Source organism: Balaenoptera borealis (assembly GCF_965194805.1).
Source record: "Balaenoptera borealis genome assembly, chromosome: 1".
NCBI classification, from domain to species: Eukaryota; Metazoa; Chordata; class Mammalia; order Artiodactyla; family Balaenopteridae; genus Balaenoptera; species Balaenoptera borealis.
Window position 1 is genome coordinate 21,904,494 of NC_138860.1, and position 13,040 is coordinate 21,917,533.

At 42.3% G+C, this 13,040-nt stretch overlaps 1 protein-coding gene and 1 long non-coding RNA gene across 2 annotated transcripts in view; both read left to right on the plus strand.

Moving 5' to 3' along the window:
* LOC309627843 overlaps positions 1-7,205 on the plus strand; it is a 30,937-nt gene extending 23,732 nt beyond the window's left edge. Inside the window, exon 3 of the long non-coding RNA XR_014243987.1 lies at positions 5,374-7,205. This is a non-coding gene — a long non-coding RNA (uncharacterized lncRNA). The remainder of the gene's footprint in view (positions 1-5,373) is intronic.
* On the plus strand, positions 1,893-7,205 carry CCDC185 (coiled-coil domain containing 185). The gene is made up of 2 exons (XM_082389942.1): positions 1,893-5,480; positions 6,735-7,205. The coding sequence occupies exon 1, from the start codon at positions 2,085-2,087 to the stop codon at positions 3,963-3,965; it is 1,881 nt and encodes a 626-aa protein (XP_082246068.1). The 5' UTR covers positions 1,893-2,084; the 3' UTR covers positions 3,966-5,480; positions 6,735-7,205.
* Positions 7,206-13,040: the final 5,835 nt, after the last annotated feature.

Sequence of the window (13,040 nt, forward strand, 5' to 3'; positions counted from 1 at the left end):
GCACCAATAGAAACCTAGGGTAGAAACAACCTCCTGTCCTCAGCTATAGACGTGCTAATGACTGCATGTGAGATCCCATCCAGGCAGAGTGGGCTCCTGGGGAGGCCTCAGTCACTCTGGTTAAGGCTGCTACCACATGGCTTCAAGGACATGGCTGTCATGGCCCTCGGATATATACTGATCATAATTTTTTGTAAAGCATGTCATCTTAGTCAGCTGAGGCTGCTCTAACAAAACATCACAGACTGGGTGGCTTAAACAACAGACATTTATTTCTCACAGTTCTGTAGGCTGGGAAGTGCTAGGTGAAAATGCAAGCACATTCAGTTCTTGGTGACGGCCTGCTTCCGGGCTTACAAACAGCCACCTTCTGTTTGGGATCTCACATGGCAGAGAGCAGAAGTTCTGGTTCCTTCCTCTAATCCCATCATGGAGGCCCCACCTTCATGACCTCATCTAAACCTAATCACCTCCCAAAGGCCCCACCTCCAAATACCATCACACTGGGGTTTAGGGCTTCAACATACGAATTGGGAAGAACACAAACTTTCGGTCCATAACACGTCTCAATTCAAAGTACATTTCCTGAAAGGCAGCATGATATGGAAAGACAAGTGAACCTGAAGTCAAAACTTCCACCATTGACCAACTGATCTTTGGGGGAATCAGTTAATATGGCCAAGTCTCAGATTTGTCTTAAGGAAATGTTATCAGTTCTACTGGCCCTGCCTAGCTGGGTCACTGTGAAACTTCAAGGAGATGTGGGTGAAGAGGATTGGGATCAGTAAATATTTAATTTTCTTCTTTAAGGATTGACCATATTTGGAGAATGTTATCCAGAACTGTTTCCTCATTACATCTCAGAGAAAGGAAGTGACTTAGCCATGATCCACAGTCCAGGAAGAACACAACAGAACCTGGGCATCGCCCCTCCCTAGCACTCTATCCTTTACCTAAACTGTTTTAGGATAACATTAATTCCATTCTTCTTCTCTAGGAATGTGTAGAAACTTTTGTAAACCCATATATTAAACCTTACAATTTGTAATTGAAGGCTAGAAGGACATCAAAATAATGTTTATTGAATGCATTAAGGCACTAAGCTCTTGATACATAGTTTCATCTGACCCTCAGGGCAGCCCAACAGTGCTATTGTCACGGCCCCTCTTCCAGTCCACTGTTCCAGAATTTGACGGTCAGGAGAGTTAAGTAACTAGCCCAAGACCACACAAGTGGAAAGTGGCAGAGGAGATTCAAACTCAAGTTTGCATGACCAAATTCAGTGCTTTTCCCATTAGCCCTGGGTGCCTCAACAAGAAAAAATAATCTCACAAAACTGGAGAAAAAGGAAAACAACAATAACAATGGGATTTCGGCATGCTGTCCACTGATGTTATTTCAGAAATGTGCACTTAACATTCATATTTTGACAAAAGCAGTAATTGCCATATTAGGAGAAAACAAATTAGTTGTTTATTTTTTCTCTCTCTCTCTCTTCTAAAAGTTTAAAAAGTATACTTTGGGCTTGCTAACTTAAAAGGGCAGAAGGATGGTGCAGTGAATTAACGTGCTTCCACGGCCGCTTCATTTGCATACACTGCAGAGGCGCAGAGACGGAGGGACCCCTGACTAAAGGACTTGCCCGCCGCATTCCATTCTGGGGGTAATGCCTTCACCTGTCTACTTTTAAAATTCTGCTACTTTAAGGTGTACAAATGCGAGTTCAAATTCCTGCCTGAAACACCAGTGGGGGTTCACTACACACCCTCAGCTTTAAGGGTCACCCTGTCTTTCTACAGCCCCTCCCCACTCCCCTCTCCTCCCCCTCCCCTCCCCCCTCTCTTCCCCCCTTCCCCTCCCCTCCTCCCCCCTCCTCTCACCGCGCGGGGTGCTAGGAAGGCTGGGGTGGGCGAGGGCCGAGGGCCGAGGGCTGCGGCAACCGGGGGGCGGAGGCGCATTGTGAAGTGGCCAGAGCGTCACAGGCGGCCCGGACCCCCGGGATCCGAGGGCGGGGCGGGTCTTCGCAGCGCCCCCCGTGAGGTCCAGGGACCCTGGCTCAGACGCTGGGTGCGCGGGAAGGGAGCATGGAGGGCTTCGGCCGCTTCTCCCCGTGGCCTCACTCGGACCTCTGGGAGGCCCCGCCGCCCCGCAAGGAGCGCGCATCCTCGGCGCGGCTGGGCGGGTCAGGGCCGCAGAGCGAGCAGGGCCTGTGCTCCCGGCCCGGGACTCCCCGCGAGCGGAGCGAGGCCTCGGCGCCCTGGCCGCACCTGCGCTGCTCGCCCACCCCGCGGCCCCGCCGGCGCCGGTACCCGGACTTTCCGCCTGAAAGCCGCAGCCTGACCGACGTGGCCCGGAGGTCCCCGGCCCACGCCAGGAAGCACCGGCCCCGCAGCCGGCGCCTGGAAGACGCCTGGGGGGAGGCGGGTACCAAGCCCCTGGAGCAGGGAGGCAGCCCGCCTAGCCCGGCCTGGCAGCAGCAGCCCCAGCTGCCACCGCAACAGCCTCAGCCCTGCCAGCACTACCCTCCGGCCCGGGGAGATTCGCCCCCACCTTACCCGCAGGGAGCTTACACTCCCCCGAGTGGAACTTTCGGGGTAGAAAAGGTGCACAGCGGAGACCAGTGGGCAGTGCCGGCCTGCAGAGGTCTCGGTCGCTGGTCCCTTTCCTCGGTTCACACGAAGAGGTGTTCTGTGCCCTCCAGAGAGTTCGGGACGCAGTCAGGTTGCGTGTACCTCCAGAAAAGATACCGTAATGATCCGGTGGAGTCATTAGCCAGCCAGTACTCCCAGCCCTCGCTCTCCAGCAAGGCGATGCAGAACCAGCACACCCAGATCCTCAAGAACAAGCTGGAAGAGGCAGTAATGTCCTCCAGGGACCGGAAGATTGTGGCCCTGGTGCTGACCTGGCTCAAGAAGGCCCAGAGGATGCGGGAGCTGCAGCAGCAGGCGGCCCTAGCCTGGGAGGAGCTGAAGCGCTCGGACCAGAAGGTCCAGTTGACCCTAGAGACAGAGCGCAAGCGGCTGCTGCAGCAGAGCCAGGAGCAGTGGCAGCAGGAGAAGGAGCAGCGTGTCCGACGGCGGGACCGGCAAGCGACGAACACGATCCGGCAGGAGCGCAGGTGGAAGGCGCAGCTACAGGACCAAGAGAACCAGCGCCAGGAGAAGCTGGAGGGGGCCCCCTCTGAGACCGAGGCCAAGTGCGGGACGCAGTACCAGGTGCAGCGCCTGCAGGAGCACGAGAGGATGATGCAGGACCTGCGGGAGCAGAACAGCCTGCAGCTGCAGAAGAGGCTGAAGCAGGCCTGTCTAAAGAGGCATGTGCACACCACCGAGGGCCAGAAGAAGATCCAGGAGACCCGTCTTAGCTCCCTAGTCAATTACCAGGCCCGGAAGGTCCTCAGGGACTGCCAGGCCAAGGCTGAGGAGCTCCTTAGGAAGCTGTCCCTGGAACAGAGTTCCCAGTGGTCCCAAGAGATCCCCCAGGGCCTGATTAAGGAGCATCACCGGGAGCCGAAGGAGAAGGTCAAGAAGGAGGAGGAGCAGTGCCAGCAGGTCAAGGGGTGCGCGGAAGAGTCCGGGGAGCAGAGGAAGGGGCACGAGCGGCTGCCCGTGGAGCTCGCGGACCAGAAGATCCTGCAGACCAGGAGTAACGTCCACAGGAATATCAGCGACAAGGTGCAGCAGATTCGGGAGCTCAACGTCCTGCGGGAGAAGAATCATCACATCCTGAAGCTGAAAGCCGAGAAGGAGGAAAAGTGCCACATCGAGCGCATTAAGGAAGCCATTAGGAAAAAGGAACGGAAGATGGAGCAGATCTCGCGAGAGAAAGATGCACCCTTCGGTGAATTCCAAAAGATCTCCAGGGCGTCCAGGGCAGACAACGTGAGAAAGTTTGCCAACCACTTCTTTGATCCGATAGGGCGGGAGGCCCGGGTTCGAGCTGGGCAGCAGAGAGGAGGCCACTGAGAACCTGACGACAAATAGCTTACAGCCCAGGCGGCTAGAAAGAGATGTGGCAATGTGATTCATTTTATAATCTGATTATAATTGAGCATTCATTTTTTTAAAGTATATAAAATAGCTGCAATTTCCTCTGATGAACTAGTTTATTAATTCATTTGGATGGTTGAGAGGGTTGGGGTAGAAATTTGGAAATTTTAAGAAAATTACTTGCCTTTGTACATTTGGATTTAAGTAGAAAATATTCATTTAGTTCTCAAGTAATCTTAGAAGCATATGTCAGACACATCTTTGAGGAACCAAAGAAAAATCTACAGTGGGGAATACAGTTCTGTGTCATGAGGTAAGTCTTTCCCTGTCCAGAACTTATGAAAGTGTGAAGTGTGATGTACCTGTCATAAGAAATCTGCAAGAAAAATCTGCAAAAAAAGAGTGTGTGGGGGTAGGGGTGGGGGGAATTTCTGTAAACAAGTATATTTGGGAACACAGCATACTACAGCCCCTCTTGGGATTTCATAATGCATGTGAAATTTTTAAAGGCTCTGAAAAGTCTGGCAGTAAAGACACATTTGATTAACCTAGTGTTTTTCACAAACCACGGAACTCTTTTTTTTCTTGGATCTTTCCATGGGATTGATGTTCTGTGAAATATTTTTGGAAACAGCTCTCTGTAGATCCTCCCAGGCTGCACTTCTTTGGCCTTCCCTTCCTGTGTTAATAGGAAATATTTATAATTCCTTTAGCACTACTGATTGACTGCACCACCACAGACATGCTGTCCAAAAGCTCACTGGAATCTTTTGGTCCAATTCTTTCCCCCCCCGCCCCTTTTGGTCAGTCTCATCCAGTCTTTTGGAACGAAATTCTATTAGAATCCTTCTCTTCCCCTCTGTTTCTCCTCTGTCTCTTCTGAAGGAGGTATGTGATGTCATTCTGTCTACCCACATTGTGTCTAATTAACCTAACCAGTCTGAATGAATGGCTAAGCATGATTCAGGAACACGACATTTAAAAAATAAGGAGCCAGAAGCTAAGTAGAATTTAACCCATCACATCTCAAAGTCTCTATTGAAAAATTCTAAAGGTGTTCTTTAAATGCCCCTAATGTAACATTTGTCTTTCAAAAAAAAAAAAAAGAGGAGAGAGTAAGCCCCACTGGAAGATTTGTGTCTTCTTAGTGTTTTTGAAATGACATGAAAGGTGACCTGGCAAGGGGTTTTGTTCAAAGGTCAGTGTGAGATCCATATTCTCATCTTACATAATGGAAACTGGGCCTACTTCCCTGCCGTAGTTCCCCTCTGTCTGCTGTCCCCAAAGAGGCCTACTCAGGCCCTCACTCCTTTGCTCAAAAGTAGAAAGGCCCATACATCTTGGCTCAATTTCTAATCTTATTATTTTCTTCTCTTCACCCAAGCTAACGCTGTTCCAGCCAAATGCTGTGTACATTCCCAGCATTCTAGGAAAGTGTTTAAAATATCTCAGACAGACGTCCCATGAATCTAACTCTTCCTCTTGACATAGGTATGTGACTTTGGGGAAGTTACCTTCCTGGGCCTCAGTTTCCTCATCTGTAAAATAGAATTGTATTTCGTACTTCAAAGGGGTGTTGTGAGGGATGATTAAAATAATCTAAGGTGCCTGGCATAGTGTCCAGAACCTAATACACACACAGTAATTAAATATTGCAGTTGTTATTATATTACTGACTTTCCATTTTTGTCAATTCCATTCTCCCTATCTAATTGCTTTCTCACCAGCTGCCTCCTCCCATCATACCCAAGTCTGATTTCTCTGAGGTTAGCTCACATCCTGCCTCTTGTATGAAATGTGGGACCTCCGTGGCTGCTCCATCTCAGCATCAGCCTTCTTTGACAAGCTGCTCACTTTATGGCTTAGTGAGCACTTAGAAATTGCTGCTCTGCTGGCATATCCGTTTTGCAATCCCCATCTTGGCTTCCAAGCTGGACTGCATGCTACTTAAGGCCAGGGTCATTATACCCATGCTTAACATGGTGGGCAATATAAAGTCAAAAGCCATTAAGCACAATATTTTGACCCTACATCCATATCCCATGCCTTTACCCTACTAATGTTCTTTGCTCTTTGCTCCAAGAAATAAATACAGACTTTCATTCTTTTATCCAATTCTTTATGAATATTACGGGTAGAAATAATCAATACAGAATAAAACTGACAGAAGATGAAGCACATTTACTTTCCCCTATTTTTCCCTTAAAAAAATATATTCTATATATACATATATATCCCCAGTATAAATATATACATTTTTTGACCCCAACCATTACCCATGCCCCCACAGACCCAGTGGGGAGCCTAGACTTTTACCCTCACCAGGATGTAATAAGGAGCTCCCCACCCTGGCAGAGTCAGTTGAGACCACTTGGGGAGCCTAGACTTTCAGCCACTACTGACACCACCACCACCACCACGATGCAGCAACAGGGCACCCCTCTCTCTCCCTACTGAGTGGTATCAGATAAAGCCTAGTGGAGAGGAGTTTTATCACCCTCCATCAGTAACACCCCTCTGGTGTCAATAGATGTCATGTGGGGAGCAGTAATGAGGCACTCCTAGTCCTCCCAGCCAGGGAGGTATCACTGGAGGCCTAGAGGGGAGCCAACATCCCCACCTCCACCCAGCAGTGGTGGAGAGAGCCCTCTCCCCCCCACTCAGGTGGCAATGGAGGCTGAGTGGGGAGCTGGACTTATACCCCTGCCTGGCAATAATAAGGCCTCAACCTTCTTCCCTTTCTAGAACAGTGTGAGAGGATGCCAGATAAAACAGCAGATCCAGTCTTACAATACTCAAAATGTCCAGGTTTCAATTCAAAATCACGCTTCATATCAAGAACCAAGAATATCTCGAACTGAATGAAAAAGACAATAGTTGTCAATGTGAGGATGACAAATGTTAGAAATATCTAAAGATCTTAAAGAAGTCATGATAAAAATGCTTCAACAAGCAATTATGAACACACTTGAAACAAGCAAAAAATAAAATTGTCTTGGCAAATAGAAAGGCTTAAAAAAAAAATAAAAGATATAAAGAAGAACCAAATCGAAATTTTAGAACTGGAAAACACATTAACAAAAATAAAAAGCTCAGTGGATGAGCTAAACAGCAGAATGAAGGGGACAGAAGAATCAGTGAACTGTAAGACAGAACAATAAAAATTACCAACTCTGAGAAATAGAAAATTACCAAAAAAAAAAAAAAAAAACAAAATTAGCAGAGCCTCATGGACCTGTGGGACTATAACAGAAGTTCTAACAGTCATGGCATGTCCCCAGAGGAGAGAAGTAAGAAGGTAGGGCTGAAAAAGTGCTCAAGGTAATAATGGCTGAAAACTTTTCAAATTTGGTAAAGAGCTAACCCTACATATTCAAGAAGTTGAGTGAACCCCCCCAAAAGAGTAAACCCATAGAAATCCATAAGACATATCATAGTCAAACTTCTAAAACTGAAGAAAAGAAAAAAATTCTTGATCAGAGAATGAGAAAATAAGCCACAGACTGGGAGTAAACATTTGCAAAAGAGTGGCTATATTAATATGAGACAAAGTGCACTTCAGAGCAAAAATTACCATAGACAGGACCATCATAAACTTACAAGAGAGTCAATCCACTGAGAAGACATAGTTCTAAACATCTATGTATAAACAACAGAATTACAAAATATATGAAGCAAAAACCAATAGAACTAGAAAAAGGAATAAAATCACAGTTGCAGCTGGAGACTTGAACACCCTTCTCTCAACAATTGATAGGACTTCTAAAAAGAAATCAACAAAGATACAGAAAAACTTAACACCATCAACTAACAGGATCTAATCAACAGTTACAGAAAACCCCAGCCAGCAGCAGCAGAACACACATTCTTTTCCAGCGCTCATGGAACAAATAGCAAGAGAGATCATATCCTGGTCCATAAAATAAACTCAGGACATTTAAATTATTGAAATCATACAAAATGTGTTCTCTGACCACAAAAGCATCAAACTAGAAAACAATTACAATGATACCAGGAAAATCTCCAACAGTTAGAAATTAATCAGAACTCTTCTAAACAATCCCTAAGTCAACGTCTCAAAGGAAAATTTTTAAAATACATTGAATTTAATTAAAATAAAATGTCAGATTTGTGGGACACAGCAAAAGCAGTGCTGAGAGGGAAATTTATAGAATTAAGTACATTTAAAAAGGCAAAAATCTCAAATCAGTAATCTAAGCTCTCACCTTAGAATAACCTAGAAATAGAGCAAAATTAAACCCAAAGCAAGCAAAGAAAATCGAAGAACAGAAATCAATTCAAATAAAATTGAAAAATTCTCTGAAAAATTCAATAAAATAGACAAACCGCTAACAAGACTGATAAAGAAAAAAGAGAAGACACAAATTACCAATATCATGAATGAAACAGCAATATCACTACAGACCCTGAAGACATCAAAAGGATAATAAGGGAATGCTATGAGCAACTTTACACAAAGTTTGACAACTTAGATAAATGGACCAATTCCTCCGAAAACACAAACTACCACAACTCACCCAATATGAAATAGATCATTTGAATAGCCCATAATCACTAATGAAATTAAATTCATAATTTTAAAACTCTCCCCCCAAAATCTCCTGGCTAGATGGTAACACTCAAGAATTTCACAAATGCTTAGACAAGAAATAACACCAATTCTACACAACCTCTTCCAACAAAATGGAAGAGAAGGGAACACTTCCCAATTTATTTCATGAAGTTAGTGTTACCACAATACCAAAACAAAGACAGTGTGAAACAAACAAAACCTGCAGAATAATGTCACTCATGAATATAGATGTAAAAATCCTTAACAAAACGTTAGCAAATTGCATTCAACAGTATATAAAAAGAATTATGCACTACAACAAAGTTGGATTTATTCCAAGACTGCAAGGCTGATTCAGTACTTGAAAATCAATCACCATATTAATAATCCAGCACATTAGCAAATTGAAGAAAAGCACATGAACATATAAATCAATACAGAAACAGCATCTGACAAAATTCAATACCCATTCATGAATAATACTTTCAGAAAAATAAAAATAAAGGGGAACTTCCTCAACTTGATAAAGAGCATCTACAAAAAAATCTACAGCAAGCATTACACCTAAGTGAAAGACTACATGCTTTCTCCCAAGATCAGGAACAAGGCAAGCGTGTCCATTCTCACTGCTCTTATTCAACATCATGCTGGAAAGCAAGAAAAGAAAATAAAAAGCATAAGATTGGAAAAGAAGAAACAAAACGATCCTTATTCATAGATGACATGATGGTTTATATAGAAAATCCGAAGGAATCTATGTAAATCTTCTAATAAGTGAGTTTAGCAAGATCACAGAATACAAGAGCAGCATACAAAAATCAATCACATTTCTATATATTATCAATGAACACATGGTCACTGAAATTTAAAAATACACTGCCATGTACAATAACTCAGAAAAACTTACATATAAATCTAATAAAACGTATATATGACTTACTTGCTGAAAACCACAAAATGTTGATGAAAGAAAGAAGACCTAAATAAATAGACCTACTATCCATGGATTAGAGGACTCAACATAATAAAGATGTCAATTCTCCCCCACTGATAAACAGATTTATTGTAATTCCTCTTAAAGTCTCAGATTTTTAGTAGATATGGACAAGGTTATTCTAAGATGTATACGGAAAGGCAAAGGAACTAGAAGAGCTAAAACAATTTTGAAAAAGAGAAAGTGAGAGGAATCAGTCTGCCCAGTTTCATGACTTATTACATGGCTGCAGTAATTAAGACTATGTGATACTGATGAAGACATAGACACATACATTAATGGAACAGAATAAAGATCATTTATAAGATCAATTATCATTTTCGGCAAAGATGCAAAAGCAATTTGATGGAGAAGGACAGACAGCTCAACATGATACTGCTGGAACAAGTGGATATCTACAGGCAAAAAGTAAGGAAGTAACAGAGGGAGAGAGAGAGAGAGGGAGGGAGGAAAGGAGGGAGGGAGAAGGGGAGGAAGGAAGGAAAGACTTCAACCCAAGTCTCACATCTTATACAAAAATTAACTCAAAGTGGATCATGGACTTAAATGCAAATTGTAATACAATAAAGTTTTCAGGAAAAAATCTTCAGGATCTAAAGTTAGGCAAAGAGTTCTTAAACTTGACACCAGAAGCACAATCTATAAAAGACAAAATTGATAAATTGGACTTTATCAAAATTAAAAACTTTTGCTGTGGGAAGGAATCTGTTAAGAGGATAAAATGACAAGTTATGGGATGAGAAAATGCAAGTTTAAGCTATAATGAGATATCATTATTCACCTATTGAATGGCTAAAATAAGAAATAGTGACAACACGGAATGCTGGCAAGGGTGCAGAGAAACTGGATCACCCAGGCATTGCTGGTGGAAATGCAAAACGGTACAGTCACTCTGGGAAGCAATTTGGCAGTTTCTTCAAACACTAAAGATGTAACTACCATATGACACAGCAATTGCAGTCCTGGGCATTTATCCCAGAGAAATTGACTTATGTTCGTACAAAAACCTATATATGGATGTTTATAACAGTTTTATTCATAATAACCCAAAACTGAGTTAACCCAGATGTCCTTCAACAGTTAAAAGGTTAAACAAACAGTGGTACATCCGTACCATGAAATACTACTCAGCAATGAAGAGGAAACAACTACTGATACACACGACAGCTTAGATGAATCTCCAGAGAATTATGCTGACTGAAAAAAGCCAATCCCAAAAGGTTACATAGTGTGTGATTCTACTTATATAACATTAATGAAACGACAGGATTGCAGAAACAAAAAACAGATTAGTGGCTGTCAGGGATTATAGATGGGATGGAGGTGGAGGAAAGTGTTTATGGCGATAAAAGGGCAACATGAGGGGTCCTTCTGGTGAAGGAAATGTTCTGTATCTTGGCTGTCAATGTCAGTATCCTAGGTGTGATACTGTACTATAGTTTACAAGATGTTATCATCAGGAAAAATTGGATAAAGGGCACATAAGATCTCTCTGTCCTACTTCTTAAAACTGTATGTGAATCTACAATTATCTCAAAAGATTTCTAAAAATAAAATAAAACTAACATTATTGATTGCTGGAAAAAAATGCATTTTTGTTTGTGACAATGAGAACGTCAAAACCTGAACCCAGGAAAACTAGATTTAGTAGAAATTTGTTAACACAAAGTAAACTCAACAAAGGCTAAAACTGAAAATAGTAACAGTTGTTACTGACTAAAAATTGAAGCACATTTTCTCTGTACATTTATCTATGTATAATTTGGCCTGGAAAAATTGAACTTGGTAGAAATAATTCCCACAACAACAGAAGCTGTAATTGGTCACATTTGATATTGTCAAGAACACTGATAAAATAAATGCAACCAGTCTCAATGCAAAGAAGTTTCATAAATTGAAAACAAAAATAGAAAAATTTGGAAGCAATGACTGTACCATTTAGAAAACTGATCACAGAATTGAATTGGCTTAAAGGAGTTTGTGTTAGAAAATACTCTCTCAATGAAAATGTAATAGCCTTAGTATTCTGACTTAAATATTTGTATTCAGTACTTAGCAGATCAAAACTATGGGATCAAAACATCCTATCATCTAGCCAAACCTTATGAAAAGTTTACTATGTGCCAGGCACTTGACATACACTAGACACTTTTACATTCATTTATATCCTTTTATTTTATAACCTTTATAACATAAGTTAGCTACGGTATTTCACAGATGAAGAACTGAGGTTTACAGAGATTGAGAAATATTTCTGAGATGCTGCTGTTAGTAAGTGGTAGAGCTGGGATTTGAACCCAGTTCTCTCCGACTCCCTATGCTGTTTCCATACATTACCGGCCTTTCAGTGATGAAAAGGAAATATACCATTGTGATTATAACCCAGACTCTGAAACCAGGCTCTCCATGTTCAAATCTATTCTCCATCATTTAACTAAGAGGGGCATTGGGCAAGGTTCTTTACCCATCCATGCATCAGTTTCTTTATTTACATAAAGGAAATAGAGTGCATAACTCATAGGGTCGTGGTGATTAAATGGATCAACACATGTAAAGTATTTAGAACAGTGTTGAACACACAACAAAAACTCCACGTTAGCTTTTATTATATAATATTTTCTTGACTCCAATGCTGGACAAAATATTTTTGAAAAAAAGAAACCAAAAAGAAGAAAGGAAGAAGTATTTTTGAAAATCTGATTTGCGAGGACACTCAGAATTTGGGAGGAATGAATGGTAAAATAACCCAAGTTTTGTCAAACATTAACATGTATATGTCTTTTATTGTAGGATTTGAACAACAGATAGTGATATTAATTGCATTTGACCGGATATCAGGAGTTTTAAACAAGTTACCTTTGGCTCTAGGGGATTGAAGTGTTTCTCCCCTGACTATCCAATTGAATTAATTCCATATTGGACCAGCTTTTATTAATGTTCCTACTCTATGCTGATCCTGTAGTGATTGTGCATTGAGGGGAGAAAATACTGATTCACCTGAGTATTCTCAGGCATTAATCCTTCCTGGGTATGGGATGTCACTGAAATGATCTGGAACTGTATGCTTCTCCTTTGCGTGTATCTTGTATAATGAAGAGTCAATAATGGACTTTTTTAAAATTATTTTTTGAGACACCAAACACTTGCCAATTTGATTTTGCCTTTTTAAAAATCAGAAAGTTCTGGGTATTTTCCAATTCTATATCTAGTTGCAATCAGACCCATTTCCCTTTCTCATAGCACATGAAACCAGCATCATTCTATTTCCAGTTAATTTTTCTGTGCTTCTAAAGGAGTGATTGTTTCACTTTGATGTTGCAGATGTTGAAACTCACAGGAAGTAGGGGGTCAGATTTACTGGAAAGCTTACATTTTTGAGGTCAAGTAGAGGTGAGCTAATTCTCAAAAGGGGAGGAAGGACCACTTCAAAAGGTTCTGAATCTTATTTTCTCCATTAGCCTAATTGACACTTATACTGGGTGGA